The sequence below is a fragment of the Microplitis mediator genome, chromosome 11 (genome assembly GCF_029852145.1).
Source record: "Microplitis mediator isolate UGA2020A chromosome 11, iyMicMedi2.1, whole genome shotgun sequence".
Classification (NCBI taxonomy): domain Eukaryota; kingdom Metazoa; phylum Arthropoda; class Insecta; order Hymenoptera; family Braconidae; genus Microplitis; species Microplitis mediator.
Genome location: NC_079979.1, coordinates 3,083,935 through 3,104,824, shown reverse-complemented (window position 1 = coordinate 3,104,824; position 20,890 = coordinate 3,083,935). Strand labels below are relative to the sequence as shown.

Below are 20,890 nucleotides of genomic sequence, written 5' to 3'. Positions count from 1 at the left end.
ATAATTTTTTGATTTTTGAATTTTTATACTTATTTTAAGAAAATGTACTTGGTTGTTGTAATAATAATTAAATAAATGCATGCCAGGACTGGTTTGTGGTTGGGATGTTGGAAAAAAACGCATATTAATAAATATAACAATATGTTTATTTATCACAGCACATAACATCACTGGGTTGCGAAATTAAATCGTTGACTCAATTTATTGAAACTGTTAATTGTTTGAGCTCATGAATACATAATTACTTGAATACAAATCATAGAATTGTGCTCGAGTAGTTAATTGAAATAATTGAGATAATTAATTTAAGTCTATTTGAACACTAAGTTGATTACAAAAATGTCATGATAATAAGTAACATGAAATCAGTGGTTACCGAGTGAAGTTAATAATTGAACACTTGAATAACTATTTTTAATAGCACCAAGTGCATAAATAATTGAGTTCATTGAGTTCTAATAATAATGATCACTTAATTTAATTGATTTGAATGAGCTCATAATAAATTTAAGTCTAGGTTGAACACTTAGTTGATTGTAAAAATGTCATGAGAATAAGTAACATGAATTCAGAGATTACCGAGCTAAGTTAATGATTGAACACTTAATTATTATTTTTAAGAGCACCAAACGCATGATATTTGAGTACATTAAATTCTCCAGAAAATTGAACACTAAGTTTTATTGATTGCAATGAGTCCAATAATAATAATTTACACTGATTTGAAATTGGTTATGAACACATGGTAGCATGATAACAGCGACTACCAAGCGGCAATATTATTAAAATAAATAATTGAGCATCAGAATAATCAGGATAGTTATTAAATTGAGTCTTTTATTGATCTGAACACTTAAATCAATTAATTAATGAATAATTAAGCACCTGGAATGGTTCCCGTCGGAATAACCTCTTCAAAAACGTGGTCGTTGATCACTTGAATTCTGAGTTTTTGATATTAATTATTTTGTTGAGTTCTGATTTGTAAATTATATAAATAATTATATAATTTTGGAGCTCGATGATTTCTTGATTTATTTAGATAATTATTTTTATTTATTTTCTCGAGATGAGTGCGTAATAATGAAATTAATTGGAGCACGTGTTTACACTTGATAAGTATATAAACAAAAGATAATGGCGTCGGTCTTCTCGACACGAGGCAGGAAACAGCAAATGCGCATGCGCCACACTGCGCATGATCAAGTTTAAATTTATGGAAGAGGCCTCAGGAGGTGCTGCCTCTACCTGCTGGAAGTGCAACTACATTTGAATTTAATTGTAGTAGTGACTACGCAACATTGGAGAAAGTATGTTTTTACTAAAGTAAATAAATAATTCTCTCGGTAGGATACAAATATACAGATTGTGTTGGAATAATCCAACACAAAATATGATATTATTTCGTCGTTTCAATTTTTAATAAAATACGAAAACATTATATTTGAAACATTTTTTTTATTTTGTAAAATTTTACCTAAGCTTTCTCATTTTAATAACTTGTTCTTCGAGTCGATCAACCCGAGAGCCCACTTTTATGACTGACAGGGTTCGTTGAGGCCATAAACCGTGGGTACAACGCAGTGCTTGAGCGGGATAGCCACATCTGGAACTTCCCAACTCTCTCCTAGCATAAGTGTTCTTTTATATAATCTTTTCTCTTAGTTAAAGGAATGTTTTACAATAATTTCGTTCCTTTCTGAACTGGACTATTCTGAATTTTTTCAACCGAAAAGTACTCGGGTATCGTCAACTCTTTGTGTTCTGTACTTTTTCAACCACCGAGTTCTGAAGCCCAGGACAACGAAGCCAGTACATTTTGATCCGTCATAGTGAGCAGTTCTTGTTGTCCAGAAATCTTTCTATATTCAAATTTCAACAGTTATCTTATGCGGCATACTCTTTGTGTTATGACCAACAAAATGCTTAGTGCTTCAGTCATAAGCAACGATATCTGCGATCGGTTCTTTTCTGATTCCAATTTTAATTTTGATGCTCTCAGTAGAAAAGTGTATGACTCAACTTTTTTCAAAAGTCGTTTTTTTTTTGTATTTTCTTTTGGAAAATATCATTCTCCATATGCCCTGAATTTGGTAAACGATTAATTCGAATTTTTTTGTTTAAAAAGTTGCCGCACAAAAATAGTCTAACTGTGACGCTCTGTTAGTTAGAATTCTCGTGATTTAGTTATCAAGTTTATGGCTTTGTTATTAATATTTAAACTGAAAATTTTATGATTAAAGTTTTCTTCTTAATAAAAGGTATTTATCATATTTTATTATTCCATTATTTATGCTATCTTATTATTATGTGTCTTAGTTATAGGTTATAACTTATGTAATTTTTTGTAAATAGATGGAATTAACAAAACAACTGAGAGGATTATTTTTTAATGATGAAGACAATGAAATACAAGTGGACTTTATTTTAGAGAAACAAAACAATATTACTGATACATTAAAAAGTGAAGATGTGGGGTCTTTAAACAAGCATAACAATTCAATCGCTGAAAAAACTTGCCACACTGATGATTCTAATACACCGGGATTTGTACCGTATTTATTCTCAGACAGTTCGGATTTTGACCAAGCAATAGTAAAAATTTTCAGGAAAAAACGCAAAAAACATGCTGTCAATAAAATGAATTGAAAAAGTAATCTCAACAGGCAACATGGACATAACTACTGACGCAACAAAAAGATGAACAAGGTTGAAATTATGATGTCACTAAAAAAGCAGAAAATTTGAACCGGTCCTATAGTTATGGAGACTTTTTTCAGACATTTCAGACGTATGTCCCACAAATCTATGATTTTACCATAATAGTATGGGTCGATTTTCATAACCGTACAAGGACAGTCACCGTAATTTTCTCTACGTGTTCGTATGATCTAATAAAAGTTAGGAATCTAGGGACTTTGGATTGTAAATTGATAAATTCCTTAGAGAATAATCGTCAACACTTCTAGTCACATCATGAAGAAAGTTCCGATATTTGACAGTCACATCACCTAATTATTTTTCCTTATCAATTTTGTGGGCTGCACTAAATTTATAAAACATATAAGACTTTCTCTATGTGGCTTTAAACAACAGAACGGAACTCATTAGAAGTATTTTTACGTGAACTTCAGCGGGAATGAATAAATAAATTTGATACTACCTGAGGGGTATAAGTTGACGAGTCTAGAGTTAATAATTGGTTACCTTTATCCGTGCAGACAAAATCATTCATCCATTGTTGTGGTTTGCATGATAAATTGTTGTCACAGCACGGTTGTAGATGACGGGGGTTACACTACCAGAATGTGCAAAATCATGTTATTATTGAATTTGAAAATAATAAGTTAATTTAATAAATTAATATTTACTATGTGATCGTAAAGAGCACACTGACTGCTGATTATTTTATCGCTACCATTTACTTGATAGGCGCATAACGCCAGAACAGCTAAGATTCTCTTTGAAATGTAAATAAGTTTTTTTGTTAACATACTAAAATAATTTTAGCCAACGTACTCAGAGAAGTACAAAAAGTTAATAATTATCAAATGGAATGTTATCACTAATTTTAGTATTAAAAATAAAGCTGTTGATAACAACGTCACGATCAATCAACAATTATTTATTTCCTAATAGTTATTTAATCACTTCTCGATTATAACTGTTCAGAACATATGAATTATAACTCAAACAATAACAATTCTATTATTATGAAAATACTCGTTAGACACGTTCTCATAAATATTATCTGAGAAACTTCGCACATACACTCATACAAAAAAATTAAACAAACAAAGAAATCTTTAGTAATTTTGAAAAGCTGCAGCTTTTCACGGAAAAAAAATTTTAGTTGCTACAACAACATCTGTAGTTGAGGTTACTACAAGTTAAAGTAAAAAAATGCTAACTTCAACTTGGAGTAACCTCCACCAAACGTGCAGTAACGCCAACTACAATCATCAATGTTTACTACAATATTTAGTTGTCAGTACTATTTATATAGTATATTTTACCACATATTGGAGTACCCGCTACTACAATGTTTCACTACATTGTTTCACTATATTATTGTGGTTGAAATAACCACAATTTTTTCTCCGAGTGTAACTTTGTAAAAAATAATAGAATCAAAATTGCAACAAAAGCATTTTAAAGCTTCCAATCTCTAGTTTTCAGATTTTTCGATCAAAATTCTGCTAGACCTTTAACTATCGTGCAATCATAAGGAATACTACAAGACAAAATTTTTTCCATTCCATAGAGTCCACGGGCCGTGAATAACTTATTTCAGAGGAACCAATGCATGGGGAACTTAAGCTATTAAAAATTCAAGGTAAAATTTAATGCATTTGAAACAAATTTAATGAAATTAATTGTATTGAATCATTATGAATGTGGAAACCATTTGATGTAGCGTAAACTATGAATAAAACATAAGCAAATACCAACTTGAATCTTATAAACTGAGCCAAACGAGTTAATTTCATTAATTTTTACGGAGTGTCCCAATCAATGATACAATGGTGTTACTAGTGGAATCAGTAAAACCTCAAACAATCTTGATTGCCAGAAGTTGTGCTTTATTCAGACACGATTCTGCCACTATCGATCTTACCCAGAAATCAGAATTGTATGCATTACTTAGTACCAATCTTTGGGGGGGGGGGTGTTTGTGAGTGGTCAAAAAATCTCGTTACTTAAGTTGACTGTTTTAACTGCGAAAAATTCACTTCGATTACATGAACGGACGAGTTTACCACCATTAATCTACTATTAATTGGACTTGGTATTGGGGATCAGACGACATCCGAGTACCCGATCTACCTTTCAATTCGATATTATTTCGGAACCCCGTTAACTACGTGTCATTTTTAACAACCCAGCACCTGAACGAACAATAACGAACATTATACGAACAATTTAAGGCTCAACGTATTCATCTGCCGGAGAATCACCACGGAATTCTCCATACCCCTTTTCAGGGATCAGTAGACCAAGTAGAGGAGTGGATCAAAGGAATTCCTACTATACAATTCGACTAGTTAGGTAATTAACCATTTACGAGGTACGAGAAAATAGGATAGCCAAAACCGTGGAATTTCTAGGCATCCGAAAAAGGAGAAAAAAAATATATTTTTTACGATGAGATCGTGAAATGAGGCTGAACAATAACTCGCAACATTAGTCTATTCATCGACATTTCCTAAGTAACAATCACGTTACTGAAAAACCCAAAAAAGTCATTTTTGGTACTTGGTTCTAGGGGATGTTAAAGAAAAAAAATTTTGCTTTCTAAAAAATTATAAAGGGTCTTGCAGAGAACGTGAAAATTTTGAAGCCACCCTCTGATTTGCTGTGCGATCATTGATAGCTGAGATATCGATGATTGAAGCCAAAGGGATCCTTATTCGTTTAAAGGCTGATACATAAGCGACAAGTTTTCGAACAAGGCTAAAAAAAATAAGTGATAGCTAAAAACAATTGATAACTTACCTATGAATTACTTTAGCTGGAAAAAAATTTTCTCGGTCTGTGGATCCTTTGAACGAAATAAAAACTTTCGAAGATTTTTGTCACGTGCTATTTCTCACGATTACGCAATAGTCTTCGCTCTTAAAAAAATTTGACCTTGAAGCTAGAGATTTCAAGCTTTAAAATATGTTTTGTTTTCAAATCTGAATACGATAATTTTCCATGACGATTTATCCTTCTAAAAATTACCAAAAAATGTTTGAAATTTTTCTGTTTCTTCAATTTTTTGGGTGAGTGTTAATGAGTTCAGTACGTCTGTGTGAAAGTAGGAATCCCGAAAGGCTTAAAGTGATGTCATGACCCTAAAGTTCTGGTGTATATTTATATATATTATTTTTATATATGTAAAAAATATAAGTTAATCATTCAATAATATTGGTGTTATTTCAAAGCATTCATATGAATTATAATTGGAACAACACTTTTAGATAAGGATGATCTCTTAGAATGACAGGTAACAAGTACAGTTAAAAGTTTTTTCAATAATAAATCTTTATTTATTATTTTTCACATTATTTCATTCCTAGTAACACCGTCTGAAGCAAGTTACTTGACGGATGTCTTTCAGCAAGTTTCTTACTGACGATTTAAACAATTTTTAAAACAGATATACACTTGCAGTGGATTTCAATCATTCTTACTTAAGATTCTTAAAGACTTACGGAAATCTATAAAATCAGTCTACAGCGATTCTTGAGTAATGTACGTACAATATAATAATATTAGGTCAGAGTTGTTGCAGAATCACCAAAAAAATTGGGTTTTTTTATACCAACTCACTCTAAGCTTCAACGCAGTAACTATCGCAAACTAGACCTTACGGGAAAAACTTATGAATGCTGTTGAAAATTCGTTAGTGTCAATAAGTGTTTATTAGTGACCATTAGCACAATGACTAGTGAATCTTGCAACACTGTTGGAAATGATTAGTGTTGGCTATTGTTTCATTAACGATTATTAGAAGTTCAATTAATGAGTCTAAATCTTTGTTGAACAGAGGGATCACGAAGTGACAAAAAGAGTGGCTCTGTCCGGGTATCTAAAGCGATTTTGTAGTAATCTGAACTAATGCAACTCAAGAAAGTATCATGTCTTCAGCAAGTATTGCTACAAATTTACTCAATCTTATCTTGGCTGAGATTTGTCCAATAGTAATGATGCGGACTTGCTGAAGACTGCTGGTACAAATTTATGTAAGACTTCTTTCAGCATGTTACTAAAGGTAAGTTGACAAGTAGTTATCTTATATTTATTGTTTAGTAAGACAAAATTATATTTAATTATTTTCTATCGTGGATCATTTAGTATGATATCAAATCTTATCGACGATTTAAATATTGACAATGACAATGAAATATAATTGGATATTGTTTGATGCTCAAACCATCAATATGCTAAAAAAATGAGTGAAAATAATTAATCAAATATTTTTTCATGAAGGTACAATTTTTTATATTCAATGCAAATAAAGTAATTGATTTCTGGTTCAATATTCAATGAATTAATTGATAGAAATGCATAGATTTCCAGCCACAGCTAAGAAATTAGTCATGCAAACACACTGATAATCAATGCAAATAGAGTTTTTGGCCATGCATTGATCATCCCTCCAGCAATGACCACCTAAAGTAGGTAGGCAGGTAGAATTATTTATTGCGATATTATTTGATTTACAAACACATTTGCCACTATTTGAACATTGTGAATGCCACGGATCACTGCAATCTAAGTTACTATTACAAGAATAAAGTAGACGTGCTGTAAAATAAAAAATACAACTTGAATAGTTTTATTTCGTAGGTAAATAATGAATATTCATTTTAAACTCATCAACGACAGAGTACTCACTTTCGGCACATTGATGGGCAGACACTGATGTATAATTCTGTTTGCATTGACACATATTGTTAAAGCAGCGAAATAAAACAGGATAACATTGATCATCACTATGGCAGTATCCAAATAAAGTTGAAGCACAAGTTATTTTATTGAGCGCAAAAGTATTGGCACCACAGACACACTTTTTATCAATAGAACACTTTGAGTTTTGAATCGTACACTCCGTATCTCTCTGACATAGGCTTCCCAAGACGACTTCAAGAAAATAGAAATTAATGATTATTATTTACAAATTTAATTTTTATTGATGTCGACACTCACCACGATCAGATACTTTATTTGGCAAAGTAGAAGAATTAGCTTGATATTGACATTTATCGTCCACACATATCAAAGAAGTAGGTTGACATTGGACATTTCCTATACAAAATGCTCCTAACAATGGTGCGCAAGTTGATTTATTTATTGGAACATATTCATGATTGCAAACACATTTATTGTTCTTTGAACACTTTGCAAATGGAATTGCGTAACAGTCAGACTGTTCATGACAAGTTTCGTTTAAATAAACTAGAATAACAAACATAGATATCAAATTAAGGGAATTATTGACTAATAACTTGCGTTGGAAAATCGTAAATTGTTTGACGTACTTGGAATACATTTAAATTGGTCATAAATATGATTGTTTTTACATCGGCATAAGTTATCAATACATTCAGCATTGTCTGTTAGACATGTATCATCATTCTGGCACCATTCACTGAATGCAACTGCGCACTTATTATTTTTAAAACTGTATTTATTAGGTTCACATATACATTCTTTATTTTGAGAGCATGTTGAGTGATCGATGTAACTCTGGCAAAATGAATCATTTTCACATGGCATATCTAATCGTACTCCTTCATATAAATAAAGAAAATCATTTGAAAAGTCTAATGCGATAGAAGGATCATGATGATTGTTGTTGCTGCTAATTCTTAAAACAACCAAATAGAATTTTTTTTTTTGTCTAGTATTGTCATGCTATTTGATATTATTCTTTCCGTCAACAATAAAAGCTATTTGGGAGGTATATAAGTGGAACTTTTATCGTAATTTTATTGAAGATTACTTACTGGGTTCACATTCATTGTTCGATCGAGGAAGGTATTCAGATTTGCATTGACATTTATTATTTACACATATTGAGTTGTTGAGTTTGCAATGGTAGGTCGCTTGACAAGGTACACCCAATAAGGGTAATAATGGTGAGCATGAAGTCCTATTGATGGCTATTGTATTAAATGAACAGACACAAAATTTTCGTCGAGAACAAGTTGAAAATTCTACTTTTTTACACGCTTCATCATTTTCACAAGGCGAGCCGATTATCACTGCAATCGTAAAAAATCAGTAGTATCCTAATCGGAGAATGTAATATTTAAAAAAAAAATATATATTAACTCTCGAACTGAGCATTCTGAGTGTAAAACAGATTTTATTATTATGTATGATAGGATTTCTCAACAAACAAATTAATATTAATCAGTTAAATTCAATTGAGTATATGACCTAAATATTATTTACTGGTTACAAAAATGATAAGAGCTGCGAATACTATGATCATAAAATTATTGGAATTACTGCTATTCAGTCACGAGCTTGACTAATTTAAAAAGCGTCGTGCATTTCCGCTATTCTGGGAGTAGCCGAACTCGCTACTGACTTGAATGTCAGAATAGTGCCGGGTCACTCGCTATCTGGGCCCGACACTTGAAATTTCTAGCTCATGCCCGTGTCAAGACGGCATGAGAACCCGCTACCAGCCGGCGAATCAGATAATTTGTCTTATTCCGGCGTGCTCGGCAGCCAATAAAGAAAATTGGCTGTTTACCGCTTTCTGTTGGCGCACTTTTAGACCAATGGAAAAATTCGTCTTATGTAGCAAAGCTGCCACGTCATCACCGAGTGGTAACGCCGACGCTACTATGATTTCATCATCTTAATCTACAACGTGCTTTGTTGACTACAACCTCGTGTATTAAAACTGCTCTGCTATATAAGTTAAATCTTCTGTGATATAATTCAAACCAGCTACGCTAATTATTCTCAATATTTAGTCAGTATACGAAGGCTGCTATTTTTTGAGAATGAATTGATTGTGATTCGCGTGTAATTAATTACTAAATTAATTTCCGTGAAAATAACCTCTATCAACTACGTGTCGAATTTATACTTGATTCATTTTTTATTGTCGCATTCGCTATCAAGTAATTATTGAGTCGCATTCGCTATAATTATTAAGTTCTTACAATTTAAGGTATAAATAAGTGTAATAAATAACCAAAGTATTTATTGTTAAATTTTTAATTGTTTAAGAATCCTCGGGCCTAAAACAGATCCTCTAGATTTACTCGCTTATTTTACAACTGCTAGACGTTCCGTTTTGTATAGAGCAATATAGAAAGTTCATTTGAGACCCTTCATTTCAGATCCAATGGGCTTGTACTATGAATTTTAATCGAAAATTATCTTTCTATAGTCAACGAGTGAGCTCCATTGACTTATACTATCCATCTGATCGAACTCAATCTCTTATTAGTCATATCATGAATATTGTGACAAATTATTCGGATCGAATTTGATTTGCACTAACGAACAATTAAATATATTTGAATAGTATTTAAAACTGATCTACTCACTTGGCAAGCATTGTTCATTGAATTTTTCATGATTGCTTTTGCACTGACATAAATTATCAATACAAACGGCATTATCAGTTGAACATTTTTCGTCTTTCCAGCACGATGTTCCCAATGATGGTGCACAGTTGGTATCATTTATTCTGGTATAATTTACTTTACAAATGCATTTGTAGTCTGCTGAACATTCAGCATATTTAAAATCTCTACAATCTTCATTATCGATACAGAAAGAATTCAACTTTGCTATATTTTGAGAGAAATAAATGAACGTGATTAAATTTATTATTTTGAACTTAATGATAAATATTAGAATCGATGGGTGTAACTAATAACAGAAATTAAGAGATATAAAAAAGATCGTAAATTATTTAGCAATCTTCAAAATGCCTTAACTCGAAGGAAAACAGCCATACAGAAGAAGAAAAAAAGCAAATTGTCGCTTCAAGATTCTAGTTTTCAAAACTGGCCTTCAGAATTTTTTTTCACACACGGTTCCGGTGTAATTTATATTCATTGAATTAGTTCAATAATTACAAAGAGTTTGCACACACACACACACACACACACACACACACACACACACACACACACACACACACACACACACACGCGCACACGCACACACACACACACACACACACACACACACACACACACACACACACACACACACACACACACACACACGTTTACGTATTTAATTATTAATTATATATGATATTTTTTTTTATTCTTAATTAAAGATGCAATAAGTTAAATAATTTATTTGATGCCGTAAGATGCCGTAAGTAAAATTCTTTGAAAATTATGACAGGAGACGCTCTACAGTATCTATATTCTTTAGTGAATTCATAAACACCAATGGGTTGAGCTCAAAGGGCTCGAAAACATTAGAAGAGCTGCTGCTTATTGTTAGAGGCAACCGTTTTCCATACTATTGCAAAAATCCTTTCATGCCTACGTTAAAATACGCTTGGAATTACTATTCAATATAGTGGGGCACGTAGAAAAAATATTAAGTCTACGGTTAATACAAAGTTACCTTTTTCTTTGCAGACAAAGTATTTCTCTGGATTTTTCACTTTGCATGATAAATTAATATCACAACATGCCTGTTGATGAGATGGATTACACTGAAAAAATCTTATAGAATGTCATTAACGTTATACTTAAAAATAATCAAAATGTATCATTTGCTAATTACCGTATTATTGTTTTCCGCACATTGATTATTCGTTTCATTACTTCCATTGACTTGATGGGCGCATAACGATACAACAACGAATAAGTTGCTTAAAGTGTGAACAAATTTGCTTATCAACATGGTAATTTATAATTTGAATCGTACTTAGTAATATAATTGTAATGGAGACGTTATACTGATGGATTTCGTTTAGATTAGAAATTCTTAAAATATAACTGTTAATTACACTGTTGCAATACATTGAGAATTATCGATAACTTGAAACTTTGATAAGTTTTTTAATGGCTTTGTTTTGAGAAGCGTTAATAGATAGAGACTTACGCAATTAATTATTTTTTGTATTAAAAATGTTTTACCCATCAAATCTCAACTCGGTTATGTAAAGAAACCTTAAAAAATAATAAAAAATGACATGAATTTGATAAGTAAAACATTATCAAGAACCCAAAATTAGGCTTTATCGTGTATAATCATGTATATTCATGCATAAAATTACGGATAGAGTACTTTTTATCTCCGTTGTTTTTGACGCCAATGATACGTACTGAATATAGGCTTTGACAAAAATAGATTTTCTTTAGCAATAAGTAATCTTTTGTGATACCAATTGCAGGAGTCAGATTGGCAAGCCATGTATAATGGGGCAAAGTATACGATTTCTGAGTGAATTCAGATGACTCGTTTTTTTCACAGATGTATCGAAAAATAACTTCTCTGTCTTTTTATCTATTTCGATATTTCTGCATGGTAACTTAAAAATACTATTATAGATTGTAAATGATATTACTTCTTTAATCAACTATGAGAGAGGGTAAAGATTTCTATACAAAATTGTGAAGTGAGCGAATGCACCAAAGGATTCTGGTGTAGGTGTGGTAAAATTTAATAACTGAAAATTACACAAAAATGAAGGATAAATAATTTAGATGGTTTATTTACAATACATACACTTTAACTGTGAGAAATAAGTATTAGAGCAAATGCGACTAAAATTATAGTGAATGCAACGATTGTAAGTCACGTATATAATTTGGCACGTGGCTGATAGTGGTTAAGCACGTGGTATATAAGTATATTTAGTTAGACGCGAACAATTCAGTAATCTCGATACATAGTCGCCTTAGTATATGAACTTATTATTGAAAATATCTTTACAACTTATTAGCGGATTCAAACTTAATTGCAAGTAGCAAAATTTACAGAGAGACTATCAAAGCGTTAGAAGCACGAGGCCATGCAGTTGAACACGAGATAGCGAAAGCTATGTAATGGCCGCGTTTTCTTCCTTCGTTTCGACTCGGTGGTGACGTGTGCAGCATGATTGAACCAGCGAATTTTCCCATTGGTTTAAAAGTGCGTCAACGGGTAGTAGTTAGCCGCCAATTTCTCTGATTGGCCAACTAGTTGCTAAACTCTCATGCCAGCTTGACACAACCATGAGTAAGAAATTGGATGTGCCAGGCCCAAATAGCGGGTGACCTAGCACTATTTTGACCTTTAAGTCAGTACCGATGGTTAGGGTGACATTTGACGCGGCTTATAAAGGTTTAGAGCTGATTAGATTTTGGAATCCATCCATCCAGCAAATTAAAAGTTATAAAAAAAAAACATTTTTGAAAAAATTTTATTTTTGGAATATCTCCGAACGCACCTTACCGATCAAGCTCAATATTCCACAGCTTTTAGATATTAACAAGCCGCGTCGAATGACACCTTAGTGATCAAAATCGGTTCATTCATTTGAAAGTTACAGACATTTACATACGTACGTACGTACATGCATACACTCGGACATCATCTTAAAATCAGTCAGAATAGCTTTCAGAATCTTAAAACGTCAAGATAAGATAGAAATTCGATTTTCGAAAATCGGACCAAAACCAACAACTCCCCGAATGTTTGAAAATGTTCAATTTTCTTAGCGGGAAGTTAAAAATATAACAGGACGTGAGTGTTCCTATTCATATCAAAAAAGACCTTTGTTTCAAACTGAAGATATTGTTTTGTTTGCTATCATTTTTAGTTTATCGTTCATATTTTTATATATCATATGACAGGCCACGTCTTTAAATCGACGTAGACAGTTTTTACTGCAGGGGAACGATATTTTTGAGGTCTTAATGGCTGACAACAACGATGACAAAGATGGATTGCTTCTAGATGAAAAAGACAAAACGTTTTTAGCGCAAAATATATAAACGGATATGCTGGCTGTTGAAACTGATCCACGCTGATCATCTTTAGAAGAGGGCATTATTAAAAATTAACAACCTTGCATCAATATCCCTTCTTTCAACTGACGCGAGAATTCATACTTACCATACGATTTTTGTGAGAAGCAAAGTTATAAATTCGCTGAACTGCGTATTTTGGATAGCATCTACACACCAGATATAGATTTGACTTTTGTTAACCTTTTTAATGCAGTTGCAGGCTTTGAAAAATTAACAGATGATATTATTGTTCATAAACCCATACGTAATGCTCAACAAAATGGTCGATTTTTCACCATGACTAATGAAGAAGCCAACTCTTTCCTTGGCATGAATTTTGTAATGGGGTATCATTGCTTACCTCCATTCAGAAGCTATTGGTCTACTGATTCCGACATGGGAGTTCTGTACATTGCTAATATGATGCCTATACTACATATTCCGAATATATACGTATGGACTTGCATTTTAGTGACAATTCTAAAGAACCGACTGATCTCTCTTATGATAAGGCATTTAAAATACGTATTGACGTTGCATTGCAATTATCTGAAGGTTTACAGGGTATAAATTGTGAACTATACTTTTATAACGTATACTGTTTTTTTTTTCGTGACGGAGACGCGAACAAATTCGGTAAACCGTATGTGATCACCCACGTCTAATGAAAATTATAAATTATAAATAATAAATATATGACTCAAAATAATAATAGTTAAATATTCGTAAATAATAATATTAAACAATAAATAAAATAAAAGTGTGCCTGAACCAGCTCCTCAGGCTGGGTTAGTACACGAGGGCGCCAGCCCGTTTTTACAAAACGGACAAAAATAATACCAAATCAGGGGAGAGATCACGGGACCAAATTTCGAGCGAGAATGTATGCACCAAGCAATATAAACCAAAAATATAACCAACTAAATAAAATGAATAAAATAAATAAGGAATAATTATTACTAAAATATATCCAGGAAATGAACAAACAAATGTTGGCTATCACTGGAATCCTTCTTTCATATTATTTAATTTAAATATATTTATAAATATAAATCCAATAAAATATTACAATACCAAAATTCATTTACCATACATTAATTCTTTATAGTAAATTTTAAAAAATAATAATATACTCATTATAGTCTAAGGAATTTATTCGACGCGTCTACGCACGTATACCAAACTCTGGAACATACGCCGAATATACTCAACTTATTATTATAAGTAATAACTCAGGTTCAATTATTAAACAATTAAATATCGCGATCAACTCTACCGAGGGTCCAGCGATAGCCGATGCAACAAATGATAATACAGATGACTTACCAGCGTTGATAATAATTTACTTCTTGAGTTTTTAAATAACAATAAAAACATATAAACTGTATACTTTTAATTCAAAATAACAAAATTAATCATCACCAAATTAACTTTCTTCATTTATCAATTATCATTTCACGGCAACTGGGCCAAAACAAATTTTACTTAAAATCGCGGACAACAACACGTCCTACCTTTACAATAGCCCGGTCCTCTCTAATTATTTTTCCGCGTCGGTTTTCCGAGGGATGGCTATCACTCACGTGTTATCCCCTCTAATGACCTCGGACCCGAAATTATCAATTAAAATGAAATATTTAGATTAATTACACGACCTGAGTTATATCATAATAATAAACTAAATAATATTATTCATCAATATTTATAAACATAATAATAATCAACCCTTTAAACAATGAAATAATAATTATTTCAGTGCACCACCTGGCGGAAGGGATACATCGATTTTTATCCCCACTATATCGACTTACTCTCCCTTCGGTCGATATTTTTATACAATATATACGCGCACGTGTGCTACTAACTGAAATGAAAATATAGATTAAATACATAAAATTCAAAATAATTATCAAAACACAATCATACTAAACAATAATTCCAATAAATCATAAATAAATCATAATCAAATAATTAATCAAAACAATATAAATACTTATATAATAAAATATTATAATAAATAAATGCGCTTTATTTGCTAGGAGATGTTGTTAAATTCACGGCGAGATGGGAAAGCGCGCGCAGCGATTCACGTTTGAATCGCTACGTGACACTTTCATAATTTTTTCAATTTCCCTCATATCCAGTACACACCGGCGAGTACGAAGGGAAACGCTTGTGGAATTGTGCGCTAAAATAGAAAGATTCTTCCAAAAAATATTTCGTCCTATAAAAGCATGAACCGAGGAGATATTTTCAGGGTCAGCAGTAATAGGAGTATCTTTTATAAAATGAAAGGATAACAGAGCTGTCTTTTTATTGAAAAATTTCTTGTCACCAATATCGACAACGACAGTCAAGAGGCGTGTACAAGGTAGTTGTAACTTGCCCTAAAGTCGTCATAAAGTATAAAATATATATGGGAGGGGTTGATCTTATGGATCAGGAAAAATGACGCTATGGAGTAGATTGACAGGCCAAAATAAAATACTACCTAAGATTATTTTTCGACTTATTGAATATTGTGATTCATAATTCGTATGTTATATATTGCAAGCTGCACGAAGCAAAACGTGTTAAAAGAACTCTGCTTTCAAGCCTAGTAGATTTTGCCAGGTAGTGGCTCGTTCACTCATTGGTAATTTTCCCTCTCGCCGAAGAGCTTTATCGTCAGTTGTTATGACGAAAAAGCGTATCTCTCATATACATAAACGAGAAACACCTTCACATGTAGTGGTAAAAGTAAATGATAGAAGTAGGTGCATGCAGTGTGCTAAACGTCAACTGGAAAATCCCACAAATTACACATGCCCTACGTGTAATGTTCATTTGTGTTGTACTTCAGAACGTAATTGTTTTGTTGAATTTTATAATATTTAGTATTATAGGTAAGTTTCTCTTTTTGATATACCGTGTTTTCTCTTATAAATTGTGTTTTTAAAATAAATGTTATGGTATTTTATTGTGAGGTGCCGGAAAAAATAGACTTGGGACAAATAGACCTGGAATAAATAGACTCGGAGAAAATAGATCAGAAAAAACAAACGGATACAAGCATCTGATGTTTTTTATTCGGCTAATAATTTTTCTCTATTATCTTTGATACTTAGATTCAAAGGAAAAAATATTTCAATAGAACCGTGATTTTTTTTTCTATCAATCAGAACAATCATTTTTCCTGGATTTCATCGAATCCGAATTTTCACAATATCAACCTCAAATTCATCCTTAAAAACAGTGATATTTTAAACATATAACAATTACAAATTAATAGAAGAAATCCTTTTTTCTTATATGTTGTTGCCTTTGCAAAATAATGATACTTGTTATATTTATCTAGTGGGGTTCGCCTACCAACCCTCACCGGGGCGTTGCTCTTGGGCCCTACCAAAGTTTTCTCTCTGGACCCCACCAGAGCTTCGCCCCTGGACACCTTGAAGCTGTTCTTGTTTCATGAAAGAAATTAACAAGTGAATTGACAGACATTGAAAGACATGATACCATCAAATTGTGAAGCCGAGTTTGAAGTTTCACACGAAACTAGTAGTCAGCTGAAAAATTGACTTGTCGGGTCGATTTTTCGGGGCTATTTTTTCCGATAACCGTTATTGTGATGCATTGGAAAATGTTTGCCTTAACGCATACAGGGAAACATCTGTCCCCTTTTCAAAAACACTCAAATATCCACAACTTCTGTCTTCTGTATTATTTTTATGTTAAATTGGATTGGAATAAATAGATATAAATAAACAAAGTCATTTTTACTGTTTTGTAATAGTTATAAACGTGTAAGGGTCTAGACAATACCCCTTAGGTCTACATTAATGGAATTCCTATTGGAACCTATGAAATGTCTGCAATAGGAATCGTCTGATGGTAAATGTTATAAACATTGTGAGAAGTAACAAGAACGATAACACATAAATGGATATGACTTGACACTGAAACGATCACAACATTAAAACTATAAATGAAAAACAATTGATTATTAATATTTTTCTGTGAAGATTTGATTACTCATGTTCCATAAAAATGCTGCAATTAATTTCTGGTTCAACATTCAATCAATTAATCAATAGATACGCATTGATTTCTAGCAACAGCAATGAATTTTGGCTTGCACGTACACCGAAAATCAATGCAAGCTGAATTTTCGGTCGTGCATTGATCGTCTTTCCAACAATTTCCACCTAAAATGGGTAGACATGTAGAATTATTTGTTGCAATGTTATTCGATCTACAAACACATTTGCCATCATTTGAACAACGTGAATGCCATAGGTCACTACACTCTAAGTCACTACTACAAGAATATAGTAGATTTGCTGTGAGATAAAATATTTAGATATTAACTAGTGAAATAATTCAAATTTAACGATAAATGATGGAAATTTTAAACATTAAATACAATGATAAACTATACTTACTTTTAATGCATTGATTTGCAGACACTGATGTAAAATCTTGATTACATTGACATTTATTATACGAGCAACGAACTGGAAAAGGATAACATTGATCATCATTCGAGCAGGACCCATGTAAAATCGACACACAAGTTGATTCATTGAGAGCCAAAGTATTAGCGCCACAGACACATTTTTTATGAATACCACACTTTGAATTTAATATCGTACAATCTGCATTTATTTGGCATGGGCTTCCCAATGCAACTTTATTAATTAAATATAATTGATTATTGAAAACGAATTATTATTTCTTTTTTTATAACAAAGCGTGCACTGACCTTGTACAGGTTTACTATTTAACACAGTAGAAAAATTAGTATAGTATTGACATTTATTATCTAGACACAGCAAACGAGCAGGTTGACATTCTACGTTTTCCGTGCAGGATGCTCCTACAGTCGGTGTACAGGTGAACTTATTCATTGGAACGAATTTATGTCTGCAAACACATTTGTTATTCTCAGAGCACATTGTAAATTTTATTGCATCACAGTCTGTATTCGCACGACAAGTTTCGTTTAAATACTCTGAAATAATTAACATAGACATTTATTCAAGTGCAATATTGATTAATCACTAGCATTATGACTGACTAATTTTCGTACTTGGAATACATTTGGATCCATCATAAATATGACTAGTTTTACATTGACATTTATTATCAATGCACATAGCATTGTCTGTCGTACATGTATCATCAGTCTGGCACCTTGCGTTAAATAAGACCACACACTTATTGTCTTTCATGACGTATCGATCATGGTCGCATACACATTTTTTATACTGAGAGCATGTTGAATGATTAATGTGTCTTTCGCAAAATAAAATGTTTTCACACGGCATACCTAAACGTACTGCATCAAATGAATAGAAAAAAATAATCACATGTAATGTGGTAAAAGCATTCTATGATAATTGTTGTTGTTTTAAATTTTAAAAACAACTAAACGGTATTTCCTTTGTGATCTAATAGTGTCATGCTATTTAGTATTATTTTAATCGTTAGAAATAAAAGCTCTTCGAGACATGTTTGAGTAAAATTTCTATCGTAATTCCATTTAAAATGAACTTACTGAATTCACATTCATTGTTTGATCGAGGGAAGTATTCAGAGCTGCATTGACATGTATTGTTTACACATATTGAGTTGTTAACTTTGCAATGGTAGTTCAATTGACAAGGTTCATTCAGTAGTGGTAATAATGGTAAGCATAATGTCCTGCGTATAGCTATTGTATTCAATGAACAGATACAGAATTTTTGCCGAGAACATTTTGAAAATTTCACTTTCTTACAGATTTCATCGCTTTCACAAGGAGAACCAATCATCACTGCAATCGTTAAATAAAGAATAATCATCTAATCGGAAAATGTAAAATTAAAAAAAAATTTGTAAATCGGTAATCCTGCGGGCTAACCCCAAAACTTCCCGCTGCTTTCGAGCTCAAAAAGCTTAAAAACGTAATTTTAATATTTTTAGATTGCTGATATCTTTGATTTTATTGGTGTTTTCAAACTTGGAAACGGTACGTTTTATATTGAACTTGGAAAAATCAAGACATCCAAAAGACTTAATAAACAAGCGTTCTTAGAATTATTATTCAAGATAATGTAATACAAATCAATGTCGTCAGATAGAAATCAATGTCAATTATTAAAATAAAGCATTCAATGACTTTCGACTAACACCAATTCATTTATATATAGAATCTCCGAGAAAAATGTTAAAAAAGAGGTTTTTTTCGATTTTTGTCGGTTGTTTTACTTTAACTGAAGAACGAATTGTATGATATCATGTGGTGATCGAAAAAGACCATAAAAACGAAGATATTATAATTTTCAACACATTTGAGTTCATTATGCTATCATTTATCCGAGAAAATTTGGAAAAATTGTTATTTTTAAGTTCATTTGAAACCCGTTATTTCAGATCCAACGGGGTAGTACTGTGAATTTCGATAAGAAATTATCTTGCATAGTCAACGATTACGCTCCATTGATTTATACTATTCTTCTGATCAAGCTCAGTCTTCTATTTGTCATATCAAAAATATTGTTACAAAATATTCGGATCGAATTTGATTTACATTAACGAACATTCACATTTATTTGAATAGTATTTGAAACTGATCTACTCACTTGGCAAGCATTGCTCATCAAATTTTTCATGATTGCGTTTGCACTGACATAAATTATCAACACAAACAGCATTATCAGTTGCACATTTTTCATCTCCCCAGCACGATGTTCCCAATGATGGTGCACAGTATGTATCATTTATTCTGGTATAATTTACTTTACAAATGCATTCGTAGTCTGATGAACATACAGCTCGCATAATTTCTCTGCAATCTTCATTACTGATACAGAACGATTTCAACTTCGCTATATTTCGAGAGGAATAAATGTATATAATCAAATTTATTTTTTCGATAGTAATAATAAATAATAAACTTAATTGATGTAGGTTTCATCATGATATATAAACTCTAGATGGGTCTTCAAAATGCTACTAAACGACCATTGTCCTACTGTTGTAAAGGATCCCACACCTAAAATGCTATTAGTTACCGTTACGCTCTTCCTTTATCGAATATTTTGACGAATACAAATTTAAAAGCAAAAAAGTTATTTCTAGTTTTGTGTTTAAGACTTAAAAGCTTAGAGAGTTCAAAAACATCAATTTCAGCTCAGAGAAATCGAAAACATTAAAAGGTTTGCTGCTAATCAGTAGAGACAACCGTTTTCCACACTATTTTGAAAATGTTTTTATGTATACGTTAAAATACGCTTGAGAATATCATTGATATAGTAGGGCACGAAGATGGTATTGAGTCTACGGTTAACTCTAAGTTACCTTTTCCTTTGCAGACAAAGTACTTATCTGGATTTCTCAATTGGCATGATGAATTATTATCACAACATGGCTGTAAATGATACGGA

The 20,890-nt window shown here is 32.1% G+C and overlaps 1 protein-coding gene across 1 annotated transcript; it reads right to left on the bottom strand.

Annotated features, from left to right (window-relative positions):
• Positions 1-17,288: 17,288 nt before the first annotated feature.
• On the bottom strand, positions 17,289-18,422 carry LOC130677713 (rh5-interacting protein-like). Its single transcript, XM_057484559.1, has 3 exons — positions 18,226-18,422; positions 17,906-18,151; positions 17,289-17,803 (listed from the first exon to the last, which is right to left on the bottom strand). The coding sequence occupies exons 1-3, from the start codon at positions 18,416-18,418 to the stop codon at positions 17,547-17,549; spliced, it is 696 nt and encodes a 231-aa protein (XP_057340542.1). The 5' UTR covers positions 18,419-18,422; the 3' UTR covers positions 17,289-17,546.
• Positions 18,423-20,890: the final 2,468 nt, after the last annotated feature.

Excerpts from the sequence above, each read along its gene's own strand:
- LOC130677713 (XM_057484559.1), bottom strand. The coding sequence starts at position 18,418 with ATGTGCTCTGAGAATAACAAATGTGTTTGCAGACATAAATTCGTTCCA. Across the intron at positions 18,152-18,225 it reads AAATAGTAAACCTGTACAAG|TTGCATTGGGAAGCCCATGC; the intron begins GTCAGTGCACGC and ends TAATTAATAAAG. Across the intron at positions 17,804-17,905 it reads TGCAAATCAATGCATTAAAA|CAAATCTACTATATTCTTGT; the intron begins GTAAGTATAGTT and ends TTTATCTCACAG.